The following is a 16,644-nucleotide window of genomic DNA, read 5'->3' on the forward strand; positions in this document are numbered from 1 at the left end:
TTATGATTAGGGTTAGGGTTATGAATAGGATTAGGGTTATGATTAGGGCTAGGGTTATGATTAGGGTTAGGGCTAGGGTAAGGGTTAGGGTTAGGGTTATGATTAGGGTTATGATTAGGGTTAGGGCTAGGGTTAAGGTTAGGGTTATGGTTATGACTAGGGTTAGGGTTATGATTAGGGTTAGGGTTAGGGTAATGATTCGGGTTAGGGTTACGATTAGGGTTAGAGTTAGGGTTAGGGTTAGGGTTAGGGTTACGATTAGGGTTAGGGTTAGGGTTAGAGTTAGGGTTAGGGTTATGATTAGGGTTAGGGTTACGATTAGGGTTAGGGTTAGGGTTATGATTAGGGTTAGGGTTATGATTAGGGTTAGGTTTATGATCAGGGTTTGGGTTAGGGTTAGGGTTACGATTAGGGTTAGGGTTAGGGTTATGATTCGGGTTAGGGTTACGATTAGGGTTAGGGTTAGGGTTATGATTAGGGTTAGGGTTATGATTAGGGTTAGGGTTAGGGTTAGGGTTACGATTAGGGTTAGGGTTATGATTCGGGTTAGGGTTATCATTAGGGTTAGGGTTAGGGTTATGATTAGGGTTAGGGTTATGATTAGGGTTAGGGTTAGGGTTAGGGTTAAGATAAGGGTTAGGTTTAAGATTAGGGTTAGGGTTATGATTAGGGTTTGGGCTAGGGTTAGGGTTAGGGTTATGGTTATGATTTGGGTTAGGGTTATGATTTGGTTTATGGTTATGATTAGGGTTAGGGTTATGATTAGGGTTAGGGTGATGATTAGGGTTAGGGTTATGATTAGGGTGAGGGTTTTGATTAGGGTTAGGGTTTAGATTAGGGTTAGCGTTAGGGTTGTGATTAGGGTTAGGGTTATGATTAGAGTTAGGGCTAGTGTAAGGGTTAGGGTTTTGATAAGGGTGAGGGTTTTGATTAGCGTTAGGGTTGTGATAAGGGTTAGGGTTATGATTAGGGTTAAGGTTATGATTGGGGTTACGGTTAGGGTTATGATTAGGGTTAGGGCTAGGGTTAGGGTTATGATTAGGGTTAGGGTTCTGATTAGGGTTAGGGTTATGGTTATGATTTGGGTTAGGGTTATGATTTGGGTTATGGTTATGATTAGGGTTAGGGTTATTAGGGTTAGGGTTATGATTAGGGTTAGGGTTAGGGTTATGATAAGGGTTAGGGTTATGATTAGGGTTAGGGTTATGATTAGGGTTAGGGTTAGGGTTATGATAAGGGTTAGGGCTAGTGTAAGGGTTAGGGTGATTATTAGGGTTAGGGTTAGGGTTATGATAAGGGTTAGGGCTAGTGTAAGGGTTAGGGTTATGATTAGGGTTAGGGTTAGGGTTTAGATTAGGGTTAGGGTTAGGGTTTAGATTAGGGTTATCTTTAGGGTTGTGATTAGGGTTAGGGTTAGGGTTAGGGTTAGGGTTAGGGTTATTATTCGGGTTAGGGTTATGATTAGAGTTAGGGTTAGGGTTATGATTAGGGTTAGGGTTATTATTCGGGTTAGGGTTACGATTAGGGTTAGGGTTAGCTTTAGGGTTGTGATTAGGGTTAGGGTTAGGGTTTAGATTAGGGTTAGCTTTATGGTTGTGATTAGGGTTAGGGTTAGGGTTATTATTCGGGTTAGGGTTATGATTAGAGTTAGGGTTAGGGTTATGATTAGGGTTAGGGTTACGATTAGGGTTAGGGTTATTATTTGGGTTAGGGTTATGATTAGGGTTAGGGTTAGGGTTAGGGTTATTAGGGTTAGGGTTATGATTAGGGTTAGGGTTAGGGTTAGGGTTATGATTAGGGTTAGGGTTATGATTAGGGTTAGGGTTAGGGTTATGATAAGGGTTAGGGCTAGTGTAAGGGTTAGGGTGATGATTAGGGTTAGGGTTAGGGTTATGATAAGGGTTAGGGCTAGTGTAAGGGTTAGGGTTACGATTAGAGTTAGCTTTAGGGTTGTGATTAGGGTTAGGGTTAGGGTTTAGATTAGGGTTAGCTTTAGGGTTGTGATTAGGGTTAGGGTTAGGGTTAGGGTTAGGGTTATTATTCGGGTTAGGGTTATGATTAGAGTTAGGGTTAGGGTTATGATTAGGGTTAGGGTTACGATTAGGGTTAGGGTTACGATTAGGGTTAGGGTTATTATTCGGGTTAGGGTTACGATTAGGGTTAGGGTTAGAGTTAGAGTTAGGGTTAGGGTTAGGGTTACGATTAGGGTTAGGGTTAGGGTTAGGGTTAGAGTTAGGGTTAGGGTTATGATTAGGGTTACGATTAGGGTTAGGGTTAGGGTTAGAGTTAGGGTTAGGGTTAGGGTTACGATTAGGGTTAGGGTTAGGGTTAGGGTTAGAGTTAGGGTTAGGGTTATTATTCGGGTTAGGGTTACGATTAGGGTTAGGGTTAGGGTTAGGGTTAGAGTTAGAGTTAGGGTTAGGGTTAGGGTTACGATTAGGGTTTGGGTTAGGGTTAGAGTTAGGGTTAGGGTTATGATTAGGGTTAGGGTTACGATTAGGGTTTGGGTTAGGGTCAGGGTTAGGGTTACGATTAGGGTTTGGGTTAGGGTCAGGGTTAGGGTTAGGGTTATGATTAGGGTTAGGGTTACGATTAGGGTTAGGGTTATGATTAGGGTTAGGGTTAGGGTTAGAGTTAGGGTTAGGGTTATGATTAGTGTTAGGGTTAGGGTTATGATTAGGGTTAGGGTTATGACTAGGGTTAGGGTTATGATTAGGGTTAGGGTTAAGATAAGGGTTAGGTTTAAGATTAGGGTTAGGGTTATTATTCGGGTTAGGGTTATGATTAGGGTTAGGGTTATGATTAGGGTTAGGGTTAGGGTTATGAATAGGGTTAGGGTTATAATTAGGGTTAGGATTAGGGTTATGATTAGGGTTAGGGCTAGGGCTAGGTTTAAGATTAGGGTTATGGTTATGATTTGGGTTAGGGTTATGATTTGGTTTATGGTTATGATTAGGGTTAGGGTTATGATTAGGGTTAGGGTGATGATTAGGGTTAGGGTTATGATTAGGGTTAGGGTTTAGATTAGGGTTAGGGTGATGATTAGGGTGAGGGTTTTGATTAGGGTTAGGGTTTAGATTAGGGTTAGCGTTAGGGTTGTGATTAGGGTTAGGGTTATGATTAGAGTTAGGGCTAGTGTAAGGGTTAGGGTTTTGATTAGGTTGAGGGTTTTGATTAGCGTTAGGGTTGTGATAAGGGTTAGGGTTATGATTAGGGTTAGGGTTATGATTGGGGTTACGGTTAGGGTTATGATTAGGGTTAGGGCTAGGGTTAGGGTTATGATTAGGGTTAGGGTTCTGATTAGGGTTAGGGTTATGGTTATGATTAGGGTTAGGGTTATTAGGGTTAGGGTTATGATTAGGGTTAGGGTTAGGGTTATGATAAGGGTTAGGGTTATGATTAGGGTTAGGGTTATGATTAGGGTTATGATAAGGGTTAGGGCTAGTGTAAGGGTTAGGGTGATGATTAGGGTTAGGGTTATGATAAGGGTTAGGGCTAGTGTAAGGGTTAGGGTTATGATTAGGGTTAGGGTTAGGGTTTAGATTAGGGTTAGCTTTAGGGTTGTGATTAGGGTTAGGGTTAGGGTTTAGATTAGGGTTAGCTTTAGGGTTGTGATTAGGGTTAGGGTTAGGGTTAGGGTTAGGGTTATTATTCGGGTTAGGGTTATGATTAGAGTTAGGGTTAGGGTTATGATTATGGTTAGGGTTACGATTAGGGTTAGGGTTATTATTCGGGTTATAGTTACGATTAGGGTTAGGGTTAGGGTTAGAGTTAGAGTTAGGGTTAGGGTTAGGGTTACGATTAGGGTTAGGGTTAGGGTTAGAGTTAGGGTTAGGGTTATGATTAGGGTTAGGGTTACGATTAGGGTTTGGGTTAGGGTTAGAGTTAGGGTTAGGGTTATGATTAGGGTTAGGGTTACGATTAGGGTTTAGGTTAGGGTCAGGGTTAGGGTTAGGGTTACGATTAGGGTTAGGGTTATGATTAGGGTTAGGGTTAGGGTTAGAGTTAGGGTTAGGGTTATGATTAGTGTTAGGGTTAGGGTTAGGATTAGGGTTAGGGTTATGATTAGGGTTAGGGTTATGACTAGGGTTAGGGTTATGATTAGGGTTAGGGCTAAGATAAGGGTTAGGTTTAAGATTAGGGTTAAGGTTATTATTCGGGTTAGGGTTATGATTAGGGTTAGGGTTATGATTAGGGTTAGGGTTATGATTCGGGTTAGGGTTATGATTAGGGTTATTGTTAGGGTTATGATTAGGGTTAGGGCTAGGGTTAGGGTTAGGGTTATGATTAGGGTTAGGGTTATGATTCGGGTTAGGGTTATGATTAGGGTTATTGTTAGGGTTATGATTAGGGTTAGGTAGGTTAGGGTTATGATTAGGGTTAGGGCTAGCGTTAGGGTTATGATTAGGGTTACGGTTAATATTAGTGTTAGGGTTATGATTAGGGTTAGGGTTAGGGTTATGATAAGGGTTAGGGTTATGATTAGGGTTAGGGTTATGATTCGGGTTAGGGTTATGATTAGGGTTATTGTCAGGGTTATGATTAGGGTTAGGGCTAGGGTTACGGTTATGATTAGGGTTAGGGTTAGGGTTAGGGTTAGGGTTATGATTAGGGTTAGGGTTAGGGTTAGGGTTATGATTAGGTGAGAGTTATGATTAGGGTTAGGGCTAGGGTTACGGTTATGATTAGGGTTAGTGTTAGGGTTGTGATTAGGGTTAGGGTTATGATTAGAGTTAGGGCTAGTGTAAGGGTTAGGGTTTTGATTAGGGTGAGGGTTTTGATTAGCGTTAGGGTTTAGATTAGGGTTAGCGTTAGGGTTGTGTTTGGGTTAGGGTTATGATTAGAGTTAGGGTTATGATTAGGGTTAGGGTTAGGGTTATGATTAGGGTTAGGGCTAGGGTTATGTTTAGGGTTAGGGCTAGGGTTAGGGTTATGATTAGGGTTAGGGTTATGATTAAGGTTAGGGTTAGGGTTATGATTAGGGTTAGGGTTCTAAATAGGGTTAGGGTTATGGTTATGATTAGGGTTAGGGTTATTAGGGTTAGGGTTATGATTAGGGTTAGGGTTAGGGTTATGATAAGGGTTAGGGTTATGATTAGGGTTAGGGTTATGATTAGGGTTATGATAAGGGTTAGGGCTAGTGTAAGGGTTAGGGTGATGATTAGGGTTAGGGTTCTGATTAGGGTTAGGGTTATGGTTATGATTAGGGTTAGGGTTAGGGTTAGGGTTAGGGTTATGATTAGGGTTAGGGTTAGGTTTATGATAAGGGTTAGGGTTATGATTAGGGTTAGGGTTATGATTAGGGTTATGATAAGGGTTAGGGCTAGTGTAAGGGTTAGGGTTATGATTAGGGTTAGGGTTAGGGTTTAGATTAGGGTTAGCTTTAGGGTTGTGATTAGGGTTAGGGTTAGGGTTTAGATTAGGGTTAGCTTTAGGGTTGTGATTAGGGTTAGGGTTAGGGTTAGGGTTAGGGTTAGGGTTATTATTCGGGTTAGGGTTATGATTAGAGTTAGGGTTAGGGTTATGATTAGGGTTAGGGTTACGATTAGGGTTAGGGTTATTATTCGGGTTAGGGTTACGATTAGGGTTAGGGTTAGGGTTAGAGTTAGAGTTAGGGTTAGGGTTAGGGTTACGTTTAGGGTTAGGGTTAGGGTTAGAGTTAGGGTTAGGGTTATGATTAGGGTTAGGGTTACGATTAGGGTTTGGGTTAGGGTTAGAGTTAGGATTAGGGTTATGATTAGGGTTAGGGTTACGATTAGGGTTTAGGTTAGGGTCAGGGTTAGGGCTAGAGTTACGATTAGGGTTTGGGTTAGGGTCAGGGTCAGGGTTAGGGTTATGATTAGGGTTAGGGTTACGATTAGGGTTAGGGTTATGATTAGGGTTAGGGTTAGGGTTAGAGTTAGGGTTAGGGTTATGATTAGTGTTAGGGTTAGGGTTAGGGTTAGGGTTATGATTAGGGTTAGGGTTATGACTAGGGTTAGGGTTATGATTAGGGTTAGGGTTAAGATAAGGGTTAGGTTTAAGATTAGGGTTAAGGTTATTATTCGGGTTAGGGTTATGATTAGGGTTAGGGTTATGATTAGGGTTAGGGTTAGGGTTATGAATAGGGTTAGGGTTATGATTTGGGTTAGGGTTATGATTAGGGTTAGGGTTAGGGTTATGATTAGGGTTAGGGCTAGGGCTAGGGTTATGATTAGGGTTAGGGTTAAGATTAGTGTTAGGGTTATGATTAGGGTTAGGGTTAGGGTTATGATAAGGGTTAGGGTTATGATTAGGGTTAGGGTTATGATTCGGGTTAGGGTTATGATTAGGGTTATTGTTAGGGTTATGATTAGGGTTAGGGCTAGGGTTACGGTTATGATTAGGGTTAGGGTTAGGGTTAGGGTTAGGGTTATGATTAGGGTTAGGGCTAGCGTTACTGTTATGATTAGGGTTAGGGTTAGGGTTAGGGTTAGGGTTATGATTAGGTGAGAGTTATGATTAGGGTTAGGGCTAGGGTTACGGTTATGATTAGGGTTAGTGTTAGGGTTGTGATTAGGGTTAGGGTTATGATTAGAGTTAGGGCTAGTGTAAGGGTTAGGGTTTTGATTAGGGTGAGGGTTTTGATTAGCGTTAGGGTTTAGATTAGGGTTAGCGTTAGGGTTGTGATTAGGGTTAGGGTTATGATTAGAGTTAGGGTTATGATTAGGGTTAGGGTTAGGGTTATGATTAGGGTTAGGGCTAGGGTTATGTTTAGGGTTAGGGCTAGGGTTAGGGTTATGATTAGGGTTAGGGTTATGATTAAGGTTAGGGTTAGGGTTATGATTAGGGTTAGGGCTAGGGTTATGATTAGGGTTAGGGCTAGGGTTAGGGTTTTGATTAGGGTGAGTGTTTTGATTAGCGTTAGGGTTGTGATTAGGGTTAGGGTTATGATTTGGGTTAGGGTTATGATTAGGGTTAGGGTTAGGGTTATGATTAGGGTTAGGGCTAGGGTTATGATTAGGGTTAGGGCTAGGGTTAGGGTTATGATTAGGGCTAGGGTTAGGGTTATGATTAGGGTTAGGGTTATGATTAGGGTTAGGGTTATGATTAGGGTTAGGGTTAGGGTTATGATAAGGGTTAGGGTTATGATTAGGGTTAGGGTTATGATTCGGGTTAGGGTTATGATTAGGGTTAGGGTTAGGGTTATGATTAGGGTTATTGCCAGGGTTACGGTTATGATTAGGGTTAGGGTTAGGGTTAGGGTTAGGGTTATGATTAGGGTTAGGGCTAGTGTAAGGGTTAGGGTGATGATAAGGGTTAGGGATATGATTAGGGTGAGGGTTTTGATTAGGGTTAGGGTTTAGATTAGGGTTAGCGTTAGGGTTGTGATTAGGGTGAGGGTTTTGATTAGGGTTAGGGTTTAGATTAGGGTTAGCATTAGGGTTGTGATTAGGGTTAGGGTTTTGATTAGGGTTAGGGTTTAGATTAGGGTTAGCGCTAGGGTTATGATTAGGGTTAGGGCAGTGTGGTCTCTCTGATAGCCGGTCGCCTGCTTCCGGTCCTGCTACGATCTCTGTTTACTTTTCCACAGCGATTCAGAGCGTGTTATGATAATCTACAGCTGATTCATGTTGCTGTTTATCATACAGACATAATTACATGAAGAATACAGAGGAGGAGATGAAATACACTGCCGATGTGTGGTGATCCTGGAATTTACATAAAATGCAGGAAACACAAAGCCGCCGAGCGGACCAATCACAGAGCTTGCGGTCCTTATCGATTCTACTCGTAGTTACATTTTGGAGGAGGTGCCCTTCAGCTACGGGCGTAGGCCTATGCGTAGGTACGGGAGCTACGCAGACCCCAGCCGTAGGCTACGCCGTCGATTCGGCGTGAGCTGAACACATCTGCAACCCACTGCCCCCTGTTGCTCTTCTTTTTGTTTTCTTTTTTCCGATTGTGACTTTTGGATGACACCAACTGTAGAGAGGAAGGGGATTGCCTTTTTCTGACATGAATTGAGTGGAAGAATATGTTTGATTTAAAATATAATCTATTTACTACACTTCAAATCTGTATACAAGATTAACATGTTTACAAAATACCTGCTGAATTAAGAAATATTGTTGGGCACATGCCCCTGTAATTATTTTTCAGGGATGCTGGGAGGAAATGTAGTGGTGCTCCAGCTTACATAATTCTAACTACTATAAAATACTTAATTATAAGTTCCATTATGATAATGACCCACTCAGACACAGGAAAATATGTAAAACCTAAAGCGAGAAGAACAAACTTAGGATCACTCATTGACATACTGACAGCCAAACCTTTAACTCAACAATTTAATCAACATTTTACACCCGTACTTCGTGGATAAATTATAAACTTGTCTTATAGGGCTGTCTGAGATTTTTTTTTGTCTGTATCTTACCGAAGCATTAAGGTAGTAGTTTTCTTAATCAGAGCATCTTTTTTAAATGTGACAGTAGATCTTGAAGTTAAATCTCACCATCATGATATCTGGTGTTTAATCTGTAAAAGGTAAGACACCACAGACGTCAGGAATTACCCAGAGATATGTCACACTTGGAGAATTGTGTGTCTCCTCCTGTCAGCACACTAACTCAACTCCCCTTACACTGTAACTCAACCACACAGTGAACAGATGGTAACTCATTAAACATGCCGATGTGACCCTCACTGCTATATCCTACAGCTGTTGTCCCTGAACACACAATTAAATCACGGTTCAGAAGCATTGAAGTATGTAGATTTGAAGATGAGACATAAATCTGGTTTACATGAATAAGTTCTATGTCAATACAATGATCTTTGCTGCCCTTTGAGGATAAAGCTATAAAGTCAGTATAAATAAATGTGTGAAACCCAATATTAAGCTTTAAAGAATTCTAAACTTTATAAAACAGTTGTAGTGTGATTGAACTTCCTAATTTACCTGACACTGCCAGCTCACAGAGCTCCATGATCAAGTGACCTGATTGGTCACTGTAAAAAGTAAACCACCTTTGTAGTACTGAATGCAGACCTCCCTAATGGAGGTCTAAGTTACCATTTATTTTTCTCTTGATGGTTACAGAAGGTTATGCTGTTTGCTGGTTGAATTTGCACATTCAGACTGATGCATGAGTCACATGCACACTCAGTCTCAGACGTTTATACGAGCATCCCCTCAGGCCTTCAGAGTCTCCTGTCAACATGCTTCATAGAGCAGCTTCTACAAGTGCTTGGCTTACACTGTTGGTTATCTGCAGAGCAGAGGTGAACCTGCACAGCTGCCTGCAGCTGTATCAGTTCCTCTGTGAATCAAAGTGAGCACAGAGTAGTTCAGCTGAGTTTCAGTCCATTAAGCATGCCACCAGGAATGATACTCAAACCTGGACTGTGTTCAGTTTGTTTGTGTGTGCTGTAAACAGCTGTGAGCGATACACCTTGTATTTACTACCTGTTATATATTTTTACATTCACTGTTTTAACACTGGAATAACTCAACTCAACTCAACTCAACTTTATTTATATAGCACCTTTCATACATAAAAACATGCAGCCCAAAGTGCTTCACAGAGTAACAGACAGTAAGAAAACAACAGCAATGGTAAAATTATAGAAGGCATGATTTAAAAAAAAGAAATACTTAAAAAAGAAAAGAAAATCAACACAGTAAAATTAATAAAATAAGTAAGAGTGGAAATAAGGAAACTGATGTATTGATAAAGAGCTAGTCGAATAATAGTAACTTTACCCTGCTCTGCAACTATAATCAAATACAAAGTCTTAAATGTATCTTTAAAAGGTGTGTGCAGTTTTCATTTTTATATATACAAAACAAATGTCAAGAGGAAGTGAACTAAAAAGGAGTAAAAATGGTTTCATACCCAGATCTGTAGCATCAGGATTTATCAACAGTAACAGAGACTGCATCATGTTACACTTGAAGACTGACTGTTGATGACTTTTGGACCAGAATGATGTTTATATTGCTTTAAGTCATTAAACTGCAGATCTGTTTGTTTCTCAGGTTGTTGAAGACACAGAACCTGGAGTGGTTTTACACCAATGTGAAGTCACGCTTCAAGAGGTTCGGCAGCGCCAAAGTGCTGAAGACTCTTTATAGGAAACACCTGGTGGAGCACCGTTCACTTTTGGAGCTTTCTGGTAACACCACTCTGTTCATTTGGTAAACTTTCAGTTTTTGATGGTCATCTTACATTAAGGGTTTCACTGAAAAAGACAGAAACAGGAAAATAACATTTAAGTGTTAATAAGACAGATTTTGAAAAAGCGTTGAAAAGGTGACAGAAATTCTGTCATATGAGTTTTTCAGATCTGTCCCACAAGTCCAAACCTTAGAGCAGTGGACACATAAAGACATAATAAGACTTATTTTGTTAGTGAGGAGGTGTGTCTGCATACAGTAAAGCACTCATGTGTGCTCATGGTGTGCATACGTCTATGCTGCTTTGTATTTTTTGCAGTGTCATGCCTCACAGCAGTGCTGAACACAAAGTTAGGAGGAGAGTGAAACAGGATTAAGCTCTTGCTCGGCTTTCATCTCGCATAACTTTAGTAGATTGCTCTGGCTGCTGCCAGAGTACAATTGTTATTTTTGAATTTGTTTGCTTCCTCAATATCATTTTCTAGTAGAGACCCATGAAGAGTGCAGTTTTATTATTATAAACCTTTGTTTCTGACAGATGGTACACATCACCAATGCCACTTTTTGGAAGTTAATTTGCAAATAATGTATTTAATACTTCATGTACACCTTTTGGCCTTGTAAAAATCCAACACCTAGTTTTTAAATCTACACCTCTCATGATTACTTTGTAAATATTAAATCAAATGTCAGTCCTTTGTTCAAGGTGCTCAGATTTGCTTCCAGAAAGCTGTCATACTTTGTGAAATCACGCACTGCAGTGACAATATATGTGTGTGTTGTTTTTGTTCTGTGTCAAAAAACAGAAGTGGTGTAACAGAAGGTCTTTTATTTGGGCGTTGCTTTAGAATCACTTTATGAAAAGACCTTTTGTTTTAGGTTTTGGCATTTACAGTAAAAAGCGCTTAAAGCCTCACCGTGATCCTGCTACCCAGCACCAAACCGCTGATGGAACGTTAGAAATGAACTCACATGAAAAATAATTTTGCAGAGTACAGGCCAGATTAAGTTCGCAAAAAGGTCAGATTACAGTTCAAACGAGACACAAGTTTGTTTTCAGAAGACAAAAACCTCTTAATTAATAATAATATTATAATAGTTATAATATTAATTTGACAAATAGAAAACGCACAGCAGATTTCTGGGTCAGTCCTTTTAACCTGTATGATATGTAATGCTAATAGTATTTATTCAGTCATCAGTATAATACAATCATTTTCACAGTATGGACACTTTAAACAAAGCCAACAGTCATGGATAAAGTGAAGACTGAAAATGCAGAAGCAAAATACTTACTGAAGCCTTGCCTACATTTTAAATCTAATTGAGCTTCCAAAGTGTAAAGAAAAAACAGGTAAATTATGAACACTTCAAAAACTGATTTGGGAACCTTTTTTGAAAAGTGATGAGGTGGGAAGAAGTACATTTCTGTTCTTAAGCAGACTTTTTATTTGCCCATACCTTAATTATCTATAATTTGTTTTACAACTTTTAACTTTCATTATTTAACTTTAATGCAAAACATGTCGTTTAAGTCCTCAAATTGTCAAAAGAGGCATGTTACTTTAGCTTAACTCTTATCTGGTTCAGGAGAATTATTATTTTTCTTTGTATAATAACTTCCCATTATCGTCACAAATTTTAAACCTCTTAGTGGACAGCAAAATAACCTTAGATGTAAAAAAACAGACCAGACAGGGATACTTTTTTTGCAGAAAGACAGCACCTTGAGAAAAACATTTCTTTAAATTAAGTGTATTGTACTTTTTGTATTTTAAAGTAAATATTTTTTAAGGTTAGAATGCCGTTGGATGTGATACTCTTTACTGTCCTCCCAGGGAAATACAGTACGTCTCAGTCAGCTTTGTATAGAAACAACAGAACAGAAGTACTTTGGAAGACTTCATTTTTACTTCAGTTGAAGATTTAAATGAGTACTTCTACTTTTACCAGTCTCTGTTTTTAAATGAGGGTATCTTCCCTTCTACTTGAGTGTTTGAAGACACAGACATGTTATTCTCACATGCTGATGTTGTAAGACAGACCAGATCAGGGGGAAAAGCAGTTTCGGTAGTGCCATTCAATCTTTACAGAAGTAGTGTTGATTAAGCAATCCTTAATCCACAGTTTAGGCACAAATTCAGTCAGGGTTTGGAGCTTTTCTGGAGTCATCCATGCTGAAAATGTTTGGTACTACTCTACAGAGCCTGAATAACACTGTTCACCCAGCAGCATATGCTCTAGCTTGCTCGTCGAGTCAGAGACAGATCGGCGGAGGCAGAGGAGTGCGTCCTCGGGGCCATTAGTTCAGTCCCTCTGATCTGATTGAAGGACGAGGGATTTCAGAGTATTACCAGTATTTCTGTAGAGTGGGGGTCGCTGGCTGCTGATGATGTAGCACTGTGACCCCTGTGGGAGGATGACTGATGTGAGCTGACCACCATCAGGCCACCGCTCAGCGTCTCATTCAGCTCTGTTTTTTCATTTCCACTCACATGCGCTCTCTTAGCATGCACAGGGTCACACATTTTCATTTGTTTTTCACCCACCCGTGTTTATTCAGCTGCCAAATCCGATCTGCAGTCTGAATCATGGAAAACCTGTAATGTTGCCTTGCACAAGAACTACGTCAGCTGATTTAATGGCATTAGATTTGGGGAAATAAGACTGTAGGTAAAAGCATTGTCTTATAATAGATTACTGAGGTAGGGAAACATTTCAGGTCAAGAAATGACCACAGGCCAGCAGCAGCACAGCAGACATCCTCCCTCAAAGAGTAAAACACAAGGACAAAGTCGACCTGAGGAGAAGTACGCACATCCAGACCCTGAGAGCAATTTGATCACAACAAAAAGAGAAAGTGGTTTGTGTTTAAAATGATACTGATCATAAGTTGAAAATCATGAATGTATTATGTTTTGTTATAAATATATTATATATGAAAATATATAAATATATACATATTGTATTTTTTTTCCCATGCTAACAGCTGAAACTGCTCTCAGTCAGAGCTTTGGGCTGTGCTTTGTTAGCATCAGCATGCTAAAAATACTCACACACTGCTGACATACTGAATTTTAGCAGATATGTTTAATGGACAGAGGCCCCGTCCACACAAATGTAGATATTTTTAAAGCAAAGTATTTCCTCTGCATTTCGGTCTTTTGTCCACACTAAACAGAGTTTTAGGTAACCGTTTTTTCCAAGATGAAGATTTTTGAAAACTTAGATTTGTCTTTTTTGTTGCAAAACACACTTTTGCATGGAAATTGTTGGTTACATATATTGCATATGTGCCAAGGTTGGGGGCCACCTTTTTTTTTTTTTACATAGTTTTATTTTTAATTGCTTGTTTAAGTAGTGGATAGTTTGTTAGAGGGGAAAAAAACTAAATAATAATAATAACAATTTTATTTATAGAGTACTTTCCAAAGCCAGGTCACCAAGTGCTTTACAAGGGCAGCAAAATAAGATAAGATAAGATAAGATAGTCCTTTACTCGTCCCACAACGGGGAAATTCAAGTGTCACAGTAGGAAAATAAACAGTGAACCCCCCCCCCCCAAAAAAAAAAAACAAGCGGGTCAAGATCAAGAAATGAAACATATTTTAAAAGACATGAAATTCCTTTAACAGATCTCTAAAGGAATTAAATTATTTAAAAATATATTTTTCGAAAAAAAAACATTTCTTTCATTTCATCAGGATGATTTAGTTTTTTCTTCCTCATTCTTAGTTATTTATAAAGGATTATGAAATTGAATTCTTAAGTGAGACTCAAACGTATCATCTCTTTTTGAGCTTGTGCTTCAAAAAGCTCTGTCTCTGAGACTTCGTCTTTATCTAGTTGGCCTTTTTCTTATTATTTATTTCAATAAACTTCATCTGTCTGACTTCACATTATTTTTAACTTTCATTTCAGTTGAATTGTAATTGCTCCTCTTCATTTTCTGAAGGTTAAAAAGTTTGTGTTTAGGATTCTTTCGATGTCAGAACAAAGAGAAAGGACACTGAACAGTGTTTGCACACAGTATAACATCACTCAGCTTCAGTGGTTAGCTGGATTTTGTGTGCTAATTCAATTTGGATTAAGTCTGGCGTAGCTGTTAACTAAGCAGGCATATTATACAAAGACAAACATATGCTCATAAATGCCACAGTTAGTTCACCTTTGTTCATGAGGCTCATGGTGCCCTGGGACTAAGGCGACCTTCAGCTGCAGTGGAACAGAAAGCTCTGTATGTCAGGGGTCATTTCACTGATCCTGTTTTGGGCAAAATGTGTCTGAACTCATTAGATGTTACAGCAGAGATGTCAAAGGTCAACACAAGCCATCCTCCATCTCCTAAGAGACATAAAGTACCCTTATGTTGTCTTCATTTACAAGACATTTCAAATCAAGGAGCTCCTGCTTACATCTTGGCTTTTAGTAATGAGATTCTGTGTGCACTTACAAAATAAGTGCAGTTAATATCACTTGGCTTAAATGTTGACCTTTTCCCTTAAAATGATTAGAGTGACCCTGTGTACTTTACTGTACCTCTGAAACAGCGAGTGCAGCTCACAGATGAGGTCCCCTGGTAATGCCACATGCGAGGTCGCTCTAATGCACTTATATAACCACAAACAGCCGCATTGTTGCATGAATATTAACATGACGTGAAAAGAGCTCAGGGCTGGAAGAGGGTAACTCCGCTCTGAGCTCTCTGCTGCTCCGTCACAAACTCCTGTAAGCACAAAGTGTACACTTTAAAGGATGATCTCATCCTCAACACAGATACTGTATCACATCAACTCTTTCATTCAAGCCGTTTATGAAAAAATATTTGGATTGAATGATTTCACCTTAAAGTGACAGGATGATTCATTACATCTGATTCTTCCGTATCTGTCTTTATATTACAACATCTCTCTCTCTCTCTCGTCCTCCTCTCTCTCCTCTCTCTGTGTTGTGTGTGTGTGTGTGTGTGTGTGTGTGTGTGTGTGTGTGTGTGTGTGTGTGTGTGTGTGTGTGTGTGTGTGTGTGTGTATGTGTGTGTGTGTGTGTGTGTGTGTGTGTGTGTGTGTGCAGAGGGCAGCACCTTCGAAGACAGTCTCTGCAATGAGGGCAGCATCTGTGGGAGCGACTCAGCCTTCTACAGACAAAGTGAAGGTACAGACAGGTTTTAGGATTATTATTTCACTAATCCCTGTTTTTACAGTTCTTCTGACATGTTCTCTGGTAAAACAAAGACAAAACCACATCAAATAATGAAGTACATTACATCACATCCCTTGACGTAATGTCAGTTTGCAGCATCTTAAATAAGACATGCACTTTGAAGCAGAAAAAAGGAAATAGCAGAAAATACTATGAGTCGAAAGTTCATCCTGATTAATGGCTTTTTCCTCAATCTCCCTGGCTTATAATGTGTAGTAGTCCCAATCTGAAACATTATACTATATATGCAGACACATTAGTGTTACTTCTGACTACAGCTGTAACTTTGGCTCAATGTTATAACACTGTCGACTGATACATATTGGAAATATCGCAGCACAAATTGGATAGATTGGTAAATATTGTAGTATTGTAATAAAGTAGTTCTGTCCGAGCAGTTAGATCGAGGGAAAATACTGCTCTAGAATACAATCAAGTGTACAAAATAAGCATTATTGGACCACCTTAAAAGATTAGGTGAGATTAGAGTGTGTGTGAGTGGGCTTTAGGGGGGCTGGTAGGTGGATTTAGTCACCTTTGGACAGAGCTAGAATAGCCCTTATTAGTCTTCATGCAACAGAAAAAAAGGAAATTCCCCAAATGTTAAACTGGCATTTTGAAATATGATGATAAAACAGCCCCCAACAACAAGATAGTGTTTAAGAAAGGGATAAGACAATGGTAAAAAAAAATGCAGGAATATTTGTGGGAGCATTTATATAGTGCAACTCAAGGGTTCACTGTGTGGTGATTGCATCACTTTTGTAATGAGAAACAGCAGAATGGAAGGGGAACTCCAATCGGTGTCACACAACAAAAACACTTTCTTGCTGCTCATCACTTACCTGTCAGAGGTCAGGACGGCTAAGCTCAGGTTTGATGTGGAGAATAAAACAGAGTTAGATTTAACAGAACATCTGACACGGTTAGAATTATGCTGCAGAAAAGTATGTAATAAGTTAATATACAAATAGTGACTTATGATAACTTAGATATGTGAACAGTTTTCATGTTAAATATTTAAAAAATACTTAACTTAACTCAAATAAATGAATTAACACCACATTCCATTATTCCAATTCCAATAGCATCAAACAATTTTCAGAATTGTTTATTTTAATCTTCTATGTTAAAGCAGGAAGTCTCCCAGAACAAGCTAAACCCTGAGTGATGCTATGTCAAGTATATAAGTGTGCTTCGGTTGTGCTAGTCCAGCAGAAGCTACTTTCATGATGTGCAGCAGCTCTTGTTAGCCCTAAAAATTGAAAAAAAAGGACAGTGAAAAGTGTTATGTCATCTTTCCC

At 39.5% G+C, this 16,644-nt stretch overlaps 1 protein-coding gene across 1 annotated transcript in view; it reads left to right on the forward strand.

Moving 5' to 3' along the window:
* LOC117827387 overlaps nt 1–16,644 on the forward strand; it is a 46,997-nt gene that overhangs the window by 16,244 nt on the left and 14,109 nt on the right. The window contains exons 6-7 of the mRNA XM_034703979.1: nt 10,004–10,140; nt 15,212–15,292. Of these exons, the coding sequence (XP_034559870.1) occupies nt 10,004–10,140; nt 15,212–15,292 (218 nt within the window). The remainder of the gene's footprint in view (nt 1–10,003; nt 10,141–15,211; nt 15,293–16,644) is intronic.

The sequence above is a fragment of the Notolabrus celidotus genome, chromosome 15, assembly GCF_009762535.1.
Source record: "Notolabrus celidotus isolate fNotCel1 chromosome 15, fNotCel1.pri, whole genome shotgun sequence".
Lineage (NCBI taxonomy): Eukaryota > Metazoa > Chordata > Actinopteri > Labriformes > Labridae > Notolabrus > Notolabrus celidotus.